This window comes from Narcine bancroftii, chromosome 10 (assembly GCF_036971445.1).
Source record: "Narcine bancroftii isolate sNarBan1 chromosome 10, sNarBan1.hap1, whole genome shotgun sequence".
In the NCBI taxonomy this organism is placed as follows: domain Eukaryota; kingdom Metazoa; phylum Chordata; class Chondrichthyes; order Torpediniformes; family Narcinidae; genus Narcine; species Narcine bancroftii.
Genome location: NC_091478.1, coordinates 39154894 through 39167666, shown reverse-complemented (window position 1 = coordinate 39167666; position 12773 = coordinate 39154894). Strand labels below are relative to the sequence as shown.

The window sequence follows — 12773 nt, the reverse complement described above, 5'->3', positions numbered from 1 at the left end:
TCATGATCTGATGAGACTAGAAAAAAATTAAACGGAGTGGACTTTTCATTTTCTTGTATTCTCCTTTGGTTAATATATAAAAGCTATTACATTCAGAGCAGTTGACTTGCAATATAGTTTCTGAATTTTATAATTGTTTATTAAGCTAGTCTTTCAACAGAAGCTCATTTGGAAAAATAGACTAGGTTACAGCAGGATGTCCTGGTAAGGTGTCAAAATGTAGGGAATATTTGACAGTTAGTCTGCTTCATCCTTCTCCAGGTTACATCTTGCATCGGAAAAGGGCAGTAAAGAAAATTATTGTATAAATGAGTAAAATTCATTTCAGACCAATTATTGACAGGTATGTTAAAATTACTACATATCCACTTACAAGTAATGCTAATCCAAAATGCCACAGTATACACAAACACTGGAAGATGCATCACTTGGCATGAGTATTTCCTGTTTATCGGTGAATGCTAAGATTTAGTATGTTAACACAAGGCTTCAACAGTATCTTTCATGTATGTCTTTCTCACAACTATTCCACCCTTTCTGTTATGCCTTTACACAGTAAGAGATCACAACTTTGCTCTGGCTACTGCTTTACTGTTTTAAAAAAGCCTTTTGCAGATCTCATAAATTGTGCTGTTTCATTTGCATCTTAGTAGTGGTAGTACAAAATATGTATGCCTCACTTTAGAATTAAAATTTGTGTGCTTGGTTGCTGGGATTGTCAATCTCAATTTATAGTGCGGAATTGCCAAATATTTATTTTAAATTGTAACCACTAATTTTAAATTTTAAATGTGTGCGCGTATTGTGTTGCATCAAACTGCAGCAGTATAAAATATTTTGAGAACCTACAGTATTAACAATCTTCTGGTCTTAGTGTAAAATCACTGATCTGATCTTCTTTAACTTTTTCAACACTGTGATGTAATATAAACTTCTGTGGATTCCTGTTCTAATCCATGAATTTTTAGTCATATGTGTATTAACCTGAACGTCCTTAATTAACTTTTTAAAAAAAACTTTGACTATAATTGACATTCAAATTTCATGAAAGAAAATGACCAATTGGAGATCGACCTTTTATAAATGTTCAGTTAATTTGCAATAAGATCTTTTCAAACAAGAAATTGACAGACGATTACTGATCACCTGGAGGATAGGTACTGTGATGCTTTACAGTGTAGTCAAAAATCTGTCAGATTTATAAATGGTTATGAGAATTTTGTAAGAATGAGGTCATCATGATTGTTATTTTTGGCAAGTCATTTTTAAAATTTCGTCTGATTTTGTCTGGCAAAACCCTGGGTTTTAGAATTTATCCTTTCCTATTGAATCCACAGATCTCAGGCAACAAAATCTTTTTGGGATTAAATTTAGATACAATATTTATAATCATTGTTGCAAATTATAAATGGAGATTTTATCACTGCAAATTTTACAAATTAATTTTCTTGGTCATTTAAGAAGCTTCCTTTGGAAATTTAAAATCTGTGACCATTTGGTTCCAGCTGACTTTTTGCAGTGATTTATTGTTTTACGTCTTTCCCATCAACATCTATGTGATTTGAGGCTCCTCTTTCCCCTCAATTTAAGACCACACACCCACACACTTTCTATATTCCCAGTTTTCAGTTTTTAAATCTACCATTTACTTTTTTTTTAATCCCTTGACTTCTAAGGTTTTTGGAGTTGCTGTCATAAGAAATAGGAGCAGGAGTCGGCCATCTAGCCCGCCAAACTTGTTCCACCATTCAGTGAGATCATGGCTGATCTGATGATAGGCTCATCTCCACCTACCTGCCTTTTTTCCTAGATCCTTTAATTCCCTTACTGTGGGGGGAAAAAATCTATTTAACCTTGTTTTAAATAAATTTACTGAGGTTCCACTGCTTCAGTGGGCAGTGAGTTTCCACTGCTTCACTACCATCTGGGAAAAGCAATTCCTCTTCATCTCTGTCCTAAATCTACTACCTGGAATCTTGAGACTATGTCCCCTAGTTCTGGTCTCTCCTACCAAGGGGAACAATTTGCCTACCTCGATCATAGCCTTTCATATTTTTATATGCTTCTATAAGATCCCATCTCATTCTGTAAAATTTCAGTGAGTACAGTCCCATATGACTCAATCTCTCCTCGTAGGCTAACCCCTTCATCTTTGGAATCAACCTGGTGAACCTCTGCACCATCTCAAAAGCCAAGAGACATCACTCCTCTTGTAAGGAGACTAGATCCACACACACTACTCCAGATGCAGCACAACATCCCTGCTCTTAAATTCCACCTCTCTGGCAATGAAGGCCAACATTCCCTTTAGCATTTGCCTTCTTGATGGCCTGCTGCACCTGCAAACCAACCTTCTGCAATTCATGCACAAGTACTCTCAAGTTCTTCTGCATCTCTTGCCACTTAAATGATATTCTGATCTTCCATTTTTCCTTCCAAAGTAGATAACCTCACATTTGCCAACATTGTGCTCCATCTGCCAGACTCTTGCCCATTCACTTAACCTATCTATATATCTCTACTGACCCTCCATATCATCGGCGCAATTTTCTTTTCCACTCAATTTAGTGTCATCAGCAAACATAGATACACTACACTCTGTTCCCTCTTTCAGAACATTTATGTATACTGTGAACAGTTGCGGGCCCAGCACTGACCCCTGCTGCACACCGCTCACCACTGATTGCCTACCAGAAAACACCCCTGTCCCAATCTTTCTCCCTTGCAGAAGTGATCCAGAGATGACCACCTTGGAGTTTTTTCTCTTTTATTGCTATCAACCGTAAATGCTGTTGTATGGAACGATCCTCGAAACTTAAAAATTTCACCTTAAAATCAGGGTCACCCAATACAAAGGGTCTAAAATTCGTATCTTGCTGACAAAGTTGCAACAACGCCAGCATCTTCCTGATGGCTCCAATCCAATCTTGTGCATGCCCCATGAGTTATTTGTGAAATCTCAGCACTCCTCCGCTGGGTCCGTCCATCCAGTCCAATGGACTGCTGTCGGCTCTGTGCAGGCTTTAAACGACCTGTTAACAGGAACCAACAGTAGTTTATTTTAAAATATCCAAATAAAATGTTAACTTTTAAATGATAATTTGTAATTAAAATATAATTTGCTTTTAACAGCATCCATCTGGTCAGTGGTAAGTACCAGATTTTTTGGGAGGGGTGGGTCACTTTATACAAAGGGTATTGCTCAAAGCCAACATTTTAGGCAGAAATTCCGGGGTTGGAACTGGCATGTATTCCGACAACTGGTTGTTCACCCTCTCCCTTCAGAGGGCCTAGCAGCTGCTCTGTGACATTCCTGATCCTGGCACCATGAGACAATGTACAATAGAGATCCCTGTCACTTTCGCTCTAAACTCACCATGATGCCACAAACTGTTTTCCCCTGAGAGATCATTCCATCTAACAGTATCCAACTTAGTATATCTGTTTAAGAGGTGTATGGTCACAGAGTACTTCTACACAATGTGTGTGCTACTCTTCCTGGAACTCTACCCCTGCAACCCTTGCTTGTTACGTGACCAACTCACTAAGCATGCTCTGCATGTAGATATTTTGCAGTGAGTCCATCTGCTACTCATGCTCAGTCAGAAGCTGCGTCTGAGGAGACCTGCTACACATGGGATTGCCAGGGAAAAAGCACCTCTCTCTCATTTCCCATGTCTTGCATGAAGAGCATTCCATGGGTCCATGTTCTCCTACCAAATCCCTGGACTCTGCAATTAATTGTTTTTTTTAATTTACTGTATTGGTAATGCCAGTGATCTTCTAGTTTAAACATTTAGAAATGCAAAAAATCCAGTTCTTTCTGTTAATCCCTACTATTCACTCATCACTCTCCTTACTAAAGTGCACATTCTGAGACTGCTGCACCCTGGCATCCGCTGTGCAATGCCACACTGTGCCACATATTTAAAATCAACTCATTCACAGCTTAATAGATTACCTGCATATTATCAACTAGCTTGTTGAATTACCAACTATAAAATGCATGGGATCGATTGACTATTCAATATTTCTGAAATTTATTACAAAATGATGATGGAGGCATTGTCAATGCTGAAACACAATTGACGGTGAGTTCCACATGTATACAATGGTTTTGAAAATTATCAATACAGTAAAACCTTGGTCAATGCCAGATAAGTGCATTTTCAGGTTTCTTGAGATTGGCGTGATTGGCGAACTAACGGAAAACCTCTGTATTTTTTACCTATTTATGTTCTGCAATTTTTTTTGCCAGTTGCTTGAAGCTTGAATTCTGGACAAGGGTTTTACTGCATTATCAAAGCAGCCATTGACAAGTGGCGCAGTTGTATTGCCAAAGACTAAAGTTTAAAGTAATGCATGGCTTTTAATAGTCTATTTTGAGTCACTTTCCTAGCTTTTAATTTTTTGAATAATTAATCATGTTATTCATCAGAGGCTTACAATTAATTTATTGTTACTTGTCATGTCAATTTACTTTTGTAATTGTACTGACATTGTATTATTGCTGTAATAATTTCTGGAATACTGGTTCAAATATCACTGACCATCTGAGGCATTCCAAATACAATTCTAACAATCTAAGATTTACAAGTGAGTAAAATAGATTCCTCTGCTTCTGGTATAGTGGTAAAACTGTAATTCAGAATCTTATTTAGTCTGGATTTCTTACTGCAGTACCGTACTTTTTTCTCTCACCATTTCTCATTCTCCAATTGCCTTGATCAGTTTTATAAGATTCTCCAAGATGCACTCTTGATTCAGACAATATTCAGTTGATACATTTTAGCTTTAAAAATCAGATTAGTTGTAAAATGTGGAGCCCATATCTACAAATTGTTGGTATTAAAATTTAAATGAATCTCAAACATGCTCTTTCTCTTATAGGTCTCTACAAATATTCATATGTTTAAAAGTATTGGAAAGTGAAGTATTCCTGTTGTGGTTTTCTTGTCTCTTTTTTTTAGTTGGTAGGGGGTTGGGGGAGGTGGGTGGGGGGGATTTATAGAAGGCTTTTCTTTGTATTTTCTTTTTTTTTTTAAATACCACATGTATTTGGATTAAATTTGAAATATTGTGATATGTTTGATAAGTGATTTTATATTAAATAAAATATATTAAAAAAGAATCAGATGAGAAAATGATGCTGCTTCCAAAACGAGCGCTGTAATATATACGAGTGTTGATGTGCCTTTCAGAACTGAGGGTGCTATATAGGATGACCTTCAATACAATGTATAACCAGTCACTGCTGTTGGGAATTGAGCTGGCTTCATTGAGGGATGTCTTGGTTGTCGATCTCAATTGTCTGAAACTGTAGGATTTCTAAATATATTCCTTCTCTTGGTTACATTTCTTCCTCATGATCTTTCTGAATATATTTGAGCATTAAAATATTTTCTGTAGAAATGCTGTCTGTTCTTTTTAAACTTTAATGTTTTTATTTAAATGATCAGCACTTCATTTGTATTCAGCAGATCTGTTAAATGAAATGAACATAAAACACAATTTTTTTTGTATTCTTTTTCTCTTGAGGTCTACCAGTTTTCATCTGATAGCTATGTGGCGTATGATCAACTCTATGGAAGAGGCTTAACGAAAGAAACTTTGAAAGATGGTGAGATTCTAATCTTAAATTCTGAAAAGATTATGCATTGTGCTGAGATTATTTTTATAGAATTATAAAACACTACAGCACAGAAAACAGGCCATTCGGCCCTTGTCTGTGCTGAAAACCTCATACCGCTGGTCCCACTGATTGATCATGTATCTATTCAGTTTATTTTTAAAACTTAAGAGTGAGCCCACATTTACAACATTAGATGTAACTTGTTCCACACTCCCACCACCTTTAGTGGAAAAAATTTGCCCCCAATGTTCCCCCTAAACCTTTCACCCTAAAGCCATGTCCTCTTCTATTTATCTCTCCTAATCTAAGTGGAAAGATCCTTCTCACATTTACTCTGTCTATACCCCTCATAATTTTGTAAACCTCTATCAAATCTCCTCTCATTCTTCTACATTCCAAGGAATAAAGTTCTAACCTGTTTAATCTTTCCCTGTAACTTAACTCCTGAAGACCCAGTAACATCCTAGTAAATCTTCTCTGCACTCTTTCAATCTTACAGATGTCCTTCCAGTAGCTTAGCGACCAGAACTGTACACAATTCTCCAAATTTGGCCTCACCAATGTCTAATACAACCTCACCATAACTCCTGTACTCAATACTTTGATATATGAAAGCTAAGATGTCAAAAGCTTTCTTCACAACCCTGTCTACCTGTGATGCCACTTTCAGGGAATTATGTATCTGAATTCCCAGATCCCTTTGTTCCTCTGCACTCCTCAGTTCCCTACCATTTACTGTGCATGTGCTATCTTGGATGGTCCTTCCAAAATGCAACACCTCACACTTTTCTGCATTAAATTCCATCTGCCACTTTCGGGCCTATTTTGACAGTTGGTCCAGATCCCTCTACAAGCTTTGAAACCCTTCCTTGCTGACAACAATGTCTCCAATCTTAGTGTCATCAGCAAACTTGCTGATCCAATTTACTACATTATCATCCAGATCATCCTGGTAAATCTCTGCTCTCTCTCCAACATCAGCACATCCTTTTTAAGATAAACTTCGCAGTTCTCCAAATGAGGTCTCTCCCATGCCCCATCAACACCTCTCTACCCTCGAAACAAAGGCCAACATAGAATTTCCTTTCTTTTCCTGCCGATCCAACCTGGTGGTTACCCACTCACTATGTTTTCCTGAACGAGAACCCCCCAAGTCCCTTGACACTTGAAATAATTACATGTAATTTATGTAACAAATTTGAAATTTCTGGAAAGGTTTGGGAATCCTATTTATAAACTGTAGGAATTAAGTTGTAATCGCCCAACCTGAACCTTCTGACTCCTAAAATCAAGAAAATTTGTTAGATTTTATTTGATAGTTTTTTAGTAATTTTTTTATAAATACTTAGGGTGGTGAAGAAGGCTTTTAGTATGCTGGCCTTTATCAATCATTGCATGGAATATAGGAGTTGGGAGGTGATGTTGAGATTGTATAAGACGTTGGTGCGGCCTAATTTGGAGCTCTGTGTGCAGTTCTGGTCGCCTAATTATAGGAAGGATATAAACAGAGTGGAGAGAGTGCAGAAAAGGTTTACCAGAATGTTACCTGGGTTTAAGCATCTAGAGTATAGGGAGAGATTGGACAGATTAGGTCTTTATTCTTTGGAGCGTAGAAGGTTGAGAGGGGATTTGATAGAAGTATTTAAGATTATGAAAGGGATAGACAGAGTGGATGTGGATAGACTATTTCCGTTAAGAGGAGGAAAGATTAAAACAAGAGGACATGAGTTAAGAATTAATGGGCAGAGGTTTAGAGGTAACATGAGGGGGAACTTCTTTACTCAGAGAGTGGTAGCCGTGTGGAATGAGCTTCCGGGAGAAATAGTGGCGGCAGAGTCAATTGTATTATTTAAGAAAAGGTTGGACAGGTATATGGATGAGAATAAGATGGAGGGTTATGGGCATTGTGCAGGGAGGTGGGACTAGAGAGGGGTGTTTGGTTCGGTGCGGACTAGAAGGGCCTAATGGCCTGTTTCCGTGCTGTAATTGTTATGTTATGTTATATATATATATATATATATATCATTGAAATAGACAACAAACAACAATGATCCCAGCACCGATTCCTGAGGTACATCATTAATCACAGGCCTCCAGTCTGAGAAGCAGTTATCCACTACCACTCTCTGTCTTATCCCATTCAGCCAATTACGAATCCAGTTTACATTCTCTCCATGGATACTTGGTGTCTGAACCTTCTGAATTAACCTCCCATGTGGGACCTTATCAAAGGCCTTACTAAAGTCCATGTAGATAACATCCACAGATTTTCCTTCATCTACTTTCTTGGTAACATCCTCAAAAAACAAGAAGATTCATTAAACACGACCTACCACGCACAAAGCCCTGCTGACTATCATTAATCAGTCCTTAGTTGTCCAAATACTTGTATACCTGATCTCTCAGAATACCCTCCAATAATACGTCAGGCTCACCGGCCTGTAATTTCCTGGTTTACTTTTGGAGTCATTTTTTTAAACAACGGAACAACATGAGCTACTCTCCAATCCTCCTGCACCTCACCTGTGGATAAGGATGCTTTAAATATTTCTACCAGGGCTCCTGGAATTTCTACACTCGTCTCCCTTAAGGTCCAAGGGAATATCATGTCAGGCCTGGGGGATTTATCTACCTTTATTCACTGTGAGACAGCAAGCACCTTCTTTAATCTCTATATGTTCCATGTCACTATTGCTTGTTTCCCTTCCTTCCTTGTACACTATGCCAGTTTCCTGAGTAAATACTGATGCAAAAATCTGTTTAAGATCTCCCCCATCCTGTGAGGCTCCATACATAGATGACCACTCTAATCTTCTAAGGGCCAATTTTGTCCCTTGCTATCCTTTTACTCTTAACATACTTGTAGAACCCCTTCAGGTTTACCTTCATATTAACTGCCAAAGCAACCTCATGTCTTCTTTTTGCCTTCCTAATTTCCTTCTTAAGTACCGTATTTTCTTACATTTTCTATACTCTTCTAGTACCTCATTTGCTCCTTGTTACCTATCTCTTCTTAACCAGATCGCAAATATCCCTCGAAAACCAAGGTTCCCTATGCCTGATAAGGTACTTACAAACTTCTGCACTCTCAAAATTTTGCCTTTGAAGGCCTTCCACTCACTGAATACACCCTTGGCAGAAAGAAACTTATCCCAATCCACTTCCAGATACTTTCTCATTTCTACAAAATTGGCCTTTCTCCAATTTAGAATCTCAACTCAAGGACCAGATCTATCCATTTCCATAATTAACTTGAAACTAATAACAGTATGGTCACTGGACCCAAAATGTTCACCTACACATACTTCTGTCAGGAGTTGAGCCAACTTTCATGGAATTTAAGATTATAATGGAACTCAATGATAAATATATCTTGCTTTTGGGTCTCCTGTACAAGCTTATTACTGTAGAATAATGAGTGCTGGGCATTTGGGCTTTAAATATTGTGTTGGATTAAAAAAATTATGTGAAAAGGAAAAAGTAGATCCATTGGGTGACTTTTCCAATAATAAATACAAGGAACAGTCAGTTGTCATTTATGCTTGTAATGTACCCTCAGCCTATAGATATTTCCAAGAAAGAGTCAGAAATATGTACCATATAAAAGAAGCAACAGCTTTGTAAATGGCATGTTTCATAGTCTGGATATAGAAGTGTTTTTATTCCCTACGCTCTCTCTGTATGACCGAGATGGTTCACACTCATACAGTTGATCCAGAAGGTCTATAATCCTGTGCAATCAATTATCTTACATGTGCATCAGTTGTTGAAGCCTGCTGTTAATTAAATCATGAAGTCTGAGCCCAATTTAATGCTGACTTTTCTTTTCCATGTGATAATTCACAGAATTAATTGTTAATAGTTTGCATTTCCGATGTCACGATTCTAAAACCTGAATTTATGGTAATGTACGTACCGGAGGTTCAAACCAAAAAGTATTGGTAGAACAACTTCAGTTTGATCATTAATGATTCTGCATCTTCATTATCCCACAAGAAGTCCAAAAGGAATAAAATATTGGTTAGAATTTTATAAACATTTTCAGAATATATAAAATTATTGGAAATCACATTTGAAACATTTTCCAAAATTTGATTATTGAATATAGCATTATTCTGGAGATCAGAAAACAAATAGTGGATTGTCACTTTAAAATGGTGTATAGATATGAATCTCAGGCTTTGTGTTTGAATTTTAAGTATCTTTTAAAGTCTATGGACAGATGCGAATAATTTATATTGCCATGTAGAACTTGTTACTCTTCTTTTCTTTCTTTCTTTGGCTTGGCTTCGCGGACGAAGATTTATGGAGGGGGTAAAAAAGTCCACGTCAGCTGCAGGCTCGTTTGTGGCTGACCAGTCCGATGCGGGACAGGCAGACACGATTGCAGCGGTTGCAAGGGAAAATTGGTTGGTTGGGGTTGGGTGTTGGGTTTTTCCTCCTTTGCCTTTTGTCAGTGAGGTGGGCTCTGCGGTCTTCTTCAAAGGAGGCTGCTGCCCGCCAAACTGTGAGGCGCCAAGATGCACGGTTTGAGGCGTTATCAGCCCACTGGCGGTGGTCAATGTGGCAGGCACCAAGAGATTTCTTTAGGCAGTCCTTGTACCTTTTCTTTGGTGCACCTCTGTCACGGTGGCCAGTGGAGAGCTCGCCATATAATACGATCTTGGGAAGGCGATGGTCCTCCATTCTGGAGACGTGACCCATCCAGCGCAGCTGGATCTTCAGCAGCGTGGACTCGATGCTGTCGACCTCTGCCATCTCGAGTACCTCGACGTTAGGGGTGTGAGCGCTCCAATGGATGTTGAGGATGGAGCGGAGACAACGCTGGTGGAAGCGTTCTAGGAGCCGTAGGTGGTGCCGGTAGAGGACCCATGATTCGGAGCCGAACAGGAGTGTGGGTATGACAACGGCTCTGTATACGCTTATCTTTGTGAGGTTTTTCAGTTGGTTGTTTTTCCAGACTCTTTTGTGTAGTCTTCCAAAGGCGCTATTTGCCTTGGCGAGTCTGTTGTCTATCTCATTGTCGATCCTTGCATCTGATGAAATGGTGCAGCCGAGATAGGTAAACTGGTTGACCGTTTTGAGTTTTGTGTGCCCGATGGAGATGTGGGGGGGCTGGTAGTCATGGTGGGGAGCTGGCTGATGGAGGACCTCAGTTTTCTTCAGGCTGACTTCCAGGCCAAACATTTTGGCAGTTTCCGCAAAGCAGGACGTCAAGCGCTGAAGAGCTGGCTCTGAATGGGCAACTAAAGCGGCATCATCTGCAAAGAGTAGTTCACGGACAAGTTTCTCTTGTGTCTTGGTGTGAGCTTGCAGGCGCCTCAGATTGAAGAGACTGCCATCCGTGCGGTACCGGATGTAAACAGCGTCTTCATTGTTGGGGTCTTTCATGGCTTGGTTCAGCATCATGCTGAAGAAGATTGAAAAGAGGGTTGGTGCCAGAACACAGCCTTGCTTCACGCCATTGTTAATGGAGAAGGGTTCAGAGAGCTCATTGCTGTATCTGACCCGACCTTGTTGGTTTTCGTGCAGTTGGATAATCATGTTGAGGAACTTTGGGGGACATCCGATGCGCTCTAGTATTTGCCAAAGCCCTTTCCTGCTGCAAGGACTGGTTTGACAAAAACAGCCAGGAAATCCAGGAGCTGCTGGCAAAGAAGCGAGCTGCCCACCAGGCTCACCTTACAAAGCCGTCCTGTCCAGAGAAGAAACAAGCCTTCCGTCGCGCATGCAGCCATCTTCAGCGCAAACTCCGGGAGATCCAAAATGAGTGGTGGACTAGCCTCGCCAAACGAACACAGCTCAGCGCGGACATTGGCGACTTCAGGGGTTTCTACGAGGCTCTAAAGGCTGTGTACGGCCCCTCACCCCAAGTCCAAAGCCCGCTGCGCAGCTCAGACGGCAAAGTCCTCCTCAGCGACAAGATCTCCATCCTCAACCGATGGTCAGAACACTTCCAATCTCTTTTCAGTACCAACCGCTCAGTCCAAGATTCCGCCCTGCTCCAGCTCCCTCAACAGCCCCTAAGGCTAGAGCTGGATGAGGTTCCCACCCTGGATGAGACATATAAGGCAATCGAACAACTGAAAAGTGGCAAAGCAGCAGGTATGGATGGAATCCCCTCAGAAGTCTGGAAGGCTGGCGGCAAAACTCTGCATGCCAAACTGCATGAGTTTTTCAAGCTTTGTTGGGACCAAGGTAAACTGCCTCAGGATCTTCGTGATGCCACCATCATCACCCTGTACAAAAACAAAGGCGAGAAATCAGACTGCTCAAACTACAGGGGAATCACGTTGCTCTCCATTGCAGGCAAAATCTTCGCTAGGATTCTACTAAATAGAATAATACCTAGTGTCGCTGAGAATATTCTCCCAGAATCACAGTGTGGCTTTCGCGCAAACAGAGGAACCACTGACATGGTCTTTGCCCTCAGACAGCTCCAAGAAAAGTGCAGAGAACAAAACAAAGGACTCTACATCACCTTTGTTGACCTCACCAAAGCCTTCGACACCGTGAGCAGGAAAGGGCTTTGGCAAATACTAGAGCGCATCGGATGTCCCCCAAAGTTCCTCAACATGATTATCCAACAACTTGTTACTCTTACTGAATCAAAATTTATCATAACTGGAAATGTGAATGTGTAGGGATTTTGGTACAAAAAAAAGGAAAGTATAAATGCAAGCTCTGGTTGAAATTTTCAATCAATCTGACTTCTCAAATGTCTTCCACATTCAAAGGTGATTTTTTGGGATTGTTTTCTCTGTTCATTCTTTAGTTTACATTTATAAAGGAGAGTCTGTAGCGGTGGCTACACCTGCTCCTGCAATAACACACGCAACCAGATGGGTTGAGCTTAGTGAGCAAACTGGTTTATTGCAGGCTGCTGGGCTGCACTTGTACTCCCAGCCCAGACCTGGCTGTGAACCGCGCTGGAGGGTGCTGACATTACCCAGGCGTCACGTGGTCCCCAAGCGTGGGTTTCTGAGCCCCGGGCTGGAAGGAAGGGAGATGACACATGTAGATTCACAAGTGAAATGTTGCTTCACTTGGAAGGACTATTTGAATAGCAGTGAAGGAGGAGGTGCGGGCACAAGTGGAGTACCTCATGTGGTCACAGGAATAGGTGCTAAGTGGGTGATTG

General features: G+C 40.3%; 1 protein-coding gene across 3 annotated transcripts in view; it reads left to right on the top strand.

Annotated features, from left to right (window-relative positions):
• Positions 1 to 12773, top strand: part of ipmkb (inositol polyphosphate multikinase b) — a 113744-nt gene that overhangs the window by 57581 nt on the left and 43390 nt on the right. For all 3 annotated transcript variants that reach the window (XR_011345561.1, XR_011345560.1, XM_069900685.1), the window contains exon 5: positions 5539 to 5620. Coding sequence is in view for 1 of the 3 variants with exons in the window: in XM_069900685.1 (XP_069756786.1) it covers positions 5539 to 5620 (82 nt within the window). In the remaining 2 variants the exon portion in view is untranslated. The remainder of the gene's footprint in view (positions 1 to 5538; positions 5621 to 12773) is intronic.